The 6,121-nt window shown below is 36.8% G+C and overlaps 1 protein-coding gene across 1 annotated transcript; it reads left to right on the forward strand.

Moving 5' to 3' along the window:
• Window positions 260-1,464, forward strand: LOC109848063 (phylloplanin). Its single transcript, XM_020417373.1, has 2 exons — window positions 260-516; window positions 1,246-1,464. The coding sequence occupies exons 1-2, from the start codon at window positions 360-362 to the stop codon at window positions 1,425-1,427; spliced, it is 339 nt and encodes a 112-aa protein (XP_020272962.1). The 5' UTR covers window positions 260-359; the 3' UTR covers window positions 1,428-1,464.

The following is a 6,121-nucleotide window of genomic DNA, read 5'->3' on the forward strand; positions in this document are numbered from 1 at the left end:
ACTATCTTAATCAACCTCAAAAAGACTGAAACCTAAGAATCAGAAACTTGCTAAGTTTTGGACCGATATAGTAATCACTAGGTTCAAGACCAAATCTCTTAACTCTAACCTAGAACTCTACATATTTTGTGTTCTTCATAGCCTATTGCAATCAACTGAAGGCATGCATGCAAGGTGCCAACTTGTAGAGCTTCAAATTCTACATAGATTTGAAGCTAAAGATCCACAAAAGATTAAGACATGTTACCTAGAGTCAGAGAAATCAGATGCAGCTTGGCCTTCATCTTTGCCTATAAATTCAAACCAATATTGCAAGAAACAAGCAATCAAAGCAAACAGACACGAGCATTTCAGAACTCATGACCTCAAAGACTCTTCTCTTTGCAGTTGTCTTGTTGATGATTGCTTCTGCATCCTCAGCACAAGCTCAGCTCCTTGGTCTCAGTCAGCTGCTCATCAATGGCACAGTTCATTGCAGCGTTGGCCCTGGTTCAGCCAACACTGCTGTGTTCCCAAGTAAGATTGTACCGAAATCTCAAATTTCTACTATGAAAGTACTAATGCAGATTTATCTCACATATATGAGGCATATAGTCATAGCTATATTTGAATAAATCATATCTTGTAGATGCACACAATTTCTGGTTCATGTTGAAATATCTGCCTAATAACATCCACCTCACCATGTTCTCATGAAAATGATGTTTTCTTGAGGAAATTAGGGTCTTGCCTATATTATTGTAAGGGTATAGTAGTATGATACAGAAGATGATTATTGTTTGTGGAGCTTGACGTACATGAAGCATATCTAGCGCCTGTCAAAACTCCAAAATTATGGTGAGAGTAATAATTTTATACTAACATGTTCATGCTGGTTGAGGGCCTTTTTTATGGGCCGAAACCTCAACATATAAATTTTTTCTTAAATCTGCGTTCAATATGTGAGTAGGGAGATCTAAGTTGGATTACTGTAGTACTATGTCAAAAGACTATTCCACCACACTAAAACTCCAAAGTTGAGGTGATGACTGAGGGTTATGATTTTATACTAACAAAAACCAAAATTGAACCCCTACAAAATTGCACCCCAACAGAGGTCACATGGTATTTTTGATAATTTGATAATATAGTTGGAGATGTATGATACGAAAACATCGCAGCTTGGACTCCCCTATTTGAAACAGTATAATTGGAGATGCATTATTTTTCCAGTTACAAAGTAACCAAACTCACTTCACGTTTCAGATGCTGGAGTGCAGCTACAGTGTGGAAGCAATGTAGTTTCAACTACAACTACAAACTCGAACGGAGCCTTCAGTATGCAACTGAGCTTCATATATAACTTCTCTTTTGTCGACACTCTTGAACAATTGCAAGCTAGTAGTCACAACTCCTCTCTCCACCTGCGATGCTCCGCTCCCAACTAGTGGACTGCTTCAGTCAGCTCTCCAACTGCTTAATGGTGGAGGACTCATTGGAGGGCTTCTTGGTCTTATCACCAACATAGTTCCCTCTGGCTTCTCTCTTGTTCAGTAACTCAACTGAGCTTGGCGCTTGGGTTCTTATTAAAGTATGTTGATGAATTAGTTTGAACTTGTGTTAATGTTGGCATAGCAAATGGCTGTTGATTCTCGTGCAACAGCAGTTATTGTTGTGAATGAAAAACAGAGAAGAAGAAAGAGGATTTCTGAGGGGCTCCGGTAATGGGTAAGTGAGTTTTCTTTTTGATTTTCGTTGTGTTTTCTCAAGGAGAATGATCCTCCTTATATAGGGGCTAAACCCATCATCTCTACCCCTCAGATCCGCCCCCATGAGAGATTTTCTCTCAACCACCCATGATTCACGTTCTCCACCATTCTCTCAACAGAGAAACAGTGGTTGATTTGGTCATCAATGACCAAGTCAAGCTAACATCTCCCACTTGACCAAATTAACCAAGTGACATGCCTCCCACTATCCGTGAGATCGGATGTTTCTGCTTACCATTACTCCCACTATCCGTAGAGAGTAACTCTTATTTCATTATTCATGAAATTTTACTTGGACTTATTTATTCCTAAGTCCCATCAAACTTACATGTTTGATAAAAGATTCCGCTGGTATTCCTTTTGTCAAAGGATCAGCAATCATATCTGTAGTAGGGATATAAGTCACTTTGACTTCTCCCTTTTCTACAATATCTCGAATATAGTGATACTGGATCTCAATATGTTTTCCTTTGGAGCTATTCGCGCCACTATTGATTAAGCTAATTGCTGCTTGATTATCACAATAAATATCAATAGGTCATTCTAACAAATTGAGATCAAGATCAATCAAAAACCGTCTTATCCAGACAGCATGTGTAGTTGCCATACTACAAGCTATATATTCAGCTTCTTGCGTATATCTAGCAACACACCCTTGTTTCTTGCTACTCCAAGAAACAGCTCCTCCTCCAAAGATAAATAAGTGTCCCGAAGTGGACTTTCCATCATCTTTATCACCTCCGAAATCAGCATCGGAATAACCGAGGAGTTCAAGCGAATCAGCTTGATAAACTAATCTATGAGTCAATGTACCTCTGATATACTTCATAATCCTTTTAACAGCTTCCCAATGTGCTGGTCCTGGATTACTTTGATATCTACTGACTAGACTCACAGCATAAGCTATATCAGGTCTGGTGCACAACATTGCATACATCAAGCTTCCAATTGCTTGAGCATAAGGAACATCTAATGGCTTCTGCCCCTCTCCAGGGCTTTGCTCTTTACATAATCTCTTTCCCATAACCAACGGAGTTGGTGCCGGATTGGAATTCTCCATTCCAAACCTTTTAAGAACTGATCTTAAATATTTTTCTTGGTTTAAACTTAGCATTCTAGACTTTCTATCTCGAATTATTTGAATTCCAAGAATATATGATGCATCTCCCATGTCTTTCATCTCAAACTTTTCGCTGAGATCTGCCTTGGTTTTATTCAACATTTCTATGTCATTTCCAGCGAGCAATATATCATCCACATATAAGGATAATATAGTAAACTTGCTCCCACTTTTCAAGACATATACACAATTATCTAATTTATTTTGAATAAAACCAAGTTTAGTGACTGCATCATGAAATTTAAGATACCATTGTCTAGAAGACTGTTTTAAACCATATAGAGATTTCATTAATTTATAAACTTTATGTTCCTGTTCATTTACCTGAAAACCTTCAGGTTGTTGCATATATATTGCTTCCTTCAACTCTCCGTTAAGGAATGCAGTTTTAACATCCATTTGGAATAACTCCAAATCAAGATATGCAACAATAGCCAAAATAATTCTAATGGATGCAAATTTAGCTACAGGAGAATACGTCTCCTGAAAATCTATTCCTGCCTTCTGGTTATAACCTTTGGCAACTAACCGTGCTTTGAATTTATCAATAGATCCATCAACACGATATTTCTTTTTGAGCACCCATTTGCATCCTATGGCTTTCCTATTTTCTGGTAGATCACATAACTCACATACTTTATTCTTTTCTATGGAATCAAGTTCTTCTCTCATAGATTCTAGCCATGAAGCTGATTCATGCGATTTCATCGCATCAGAAAAAGTTAAGGGATCTTGTTCTTCTATATTTGTATCTACCGAAAAACAGGATGACTCACATGAATACAAATAGTAATCATCCATCCATGAAGGTTGTGTTCTTGGTCTTTTGTTGCCTACAACCGGTTGATTAGGTACATTATTTTCCATAGGTATTTCATCATTTTCAAGGTTAGGTTCATTCACAATATCAGGGTCATTAGTGGGAACAACACTGTAATAATCATCATCTATTACAGTTAGAGGTTCTGTTTCCTCTTGAACTTGTTCCTCTTCCTCTAGATTCTCTAGAAATGTAGCATCTCTGCTTTCAATGACTCCTTTTTCTTTATTGTAGAACTTATAACCTTTTGACTTTTCTGAATACCCTATGAATCTACACTTTATTGTTTTAAAATCCAACTTATCTCTAAGTTGACATGGAATGAGAACATGGGCTATAGATCCCCACTTCCTGAGATGACTCAAATTAGGTTTCCTCCCATTCTATAATTCATAAGGTGTAGATATAACTGATTTGGTGGGAATTCTATTTAAAATGTAGTTTGTAGTTAACAATGCTTCTCCCCAAAAGTTTTTAGAGAGACCAGAATGAGACAACATGCATCTAACTACATTTAATAATATTCTGTTTTTTCTTTCAGCAACACCATTCTGTTGTGGCGTATACGGCATTGTTATATGCCTTTTAATTCCATGCTGAATACAATAACTTTCAAATTCTTTAGAATTATATTCTCCACCTCTATCAGTTCTCAAAATTTTGATTTTCAATCCAAGTTGGTTTTCAACTTCTGTCTTATATCTCTTAAAGCACTCAAAAGCTTCTAATTTTTTGGATATAAGATAGACGTGTGCAAACTTGGAATAATCATCTATAAAAGTAATAAAATATTCTTTATTACTATGAGTTTTGACACTTAGGGGACCACAAATATCCGAGTGTATCAACCCTAAAAGTTCATTGGCTCTGTGTCCGCCAATAAAAGGTTTTCTAGTCATTTTACCAGTTAAACAATATTCACATGGTGGCAATTGAACATTAGATAGTGCAGGAAGTAAGTTTATTCTGATAATTTCTTTCATTTTTGAAACACTAGCATGTCCTAGTCTAAAATGCCATAATTCAGATTCAGAAATATAACAGGACAAGTAGTTCAAATTCAAAATTTTATTATCAGAATTATTACAAACTACTGGAAGAATGCATAATTCATGCTCGGGCACATATTTACCCATAGCATACACTTTATTATTCTTGCCTATAGAAACCCTGTTATTATAGAACCTCACTTCCAGTCCTTTCTTCATCAAGCTGGGAACAGAGATCAGATTGCGTCTAATTCCTGGCGCATAGAACACATCTTTGAGGACAAGAATGCTATCCCCAAGATCCAATCTATACGAACCAATACCTTCTACACCGAGATAGGTATTATTTCCCATATAGATTCTCTGTTCTCCCTTCTTCAGCTCGGTGAATTCTACGACTCCATTCTTGTCCTTTGCGATATGCCTAGTCGCACCGGAGTCGATCCACCAACCACTGATATCCGTCATCACAGCATTACATTCCGTCACACCGACGAATTCTCTTTTGCTAGTACCCCCTTGTTCTGGATGCTTATAGCCTCCCTTATTCTCCTGCTTTTCACCTTGTGGGCAATTGGGTTTGAAATGCCCGAACTTTCCACAATTGTAGCAGGCTCCGCGGGGTACTTTCTTTCTCTTGAACTGCTGCGATTTACAATCATTTTATTTATATGCTCTACGACATTGTCTCCCTCTTGCATACGACAAGAATTATACTTATGCAAGAGTAGTTGGATGTTAACTTCAGAAGCAGTGTCGTATTTTTCTTTTATTGCATTCCACATATCCATGGAAGTTTTATAAGTTTCAAAAACTTTGATTAAATTATCTTCCATGAACATGAGCATAAGACTTTTCGCCTTTTTGTCTTTCGACTTCCACTGCTCAAACCCTTTCTTTTCTTCAGGGGTTGATTTATCAGTAAGGGTTGGAGCAGTGGTTTCGATTATATCATCAATGTTATCATGAATAAGAACATATCCTATTTTTCTATGCCACATATCATAATTACTGCCATTAAATTTGTTGATTTTTTCTAGTTCTGATAGAACGAGTTTACTAGCCATTCGGTAAAGAACTAAAACTAAATTCAATTTTAAATATTTGTATAAGGTTGATATTTTGACAATAATACTAAAAATAAAGTTAGATAAATAAATAATTAAATTAAAATGAACCTGATTTTTGTGAGTTGAGAAACGAAACTCCAATTTGAGCGAGATTGTCACTCAGCGGTGTAGATTGGATCAGCACTTGTCGAAGTTTTGTCGTCATTTCTGACTGGATTGGAGATGATCAAGTTGGAACAACCGGGCCAACAGACAAGCACAGATTCAAGGCCCAATTTATGTTAATGCAGATGTATACTTTAAGCTCACGTGCTTTTGATGGGAGAGAGACTTGAAGATGTGTTAATAGGACATTTGTAGGACCATTGAACAAT

The sequence above is a fragment of the Asparagus officinalis genome, chromosome 7 (assembly GCF_001876935.1).
Source record: "Asparagus officinalis chromosome 7, Aspof.V1, whole genome shotgun sequence".
Classification (NCBI taxonomy): domain Eukaryota; kingdom Viridiplantae; phylum Streptophyta; class Magnoliopsida; order Asparagales; family Asparagaceae; genus Asparagus; species Asparagus officinalis.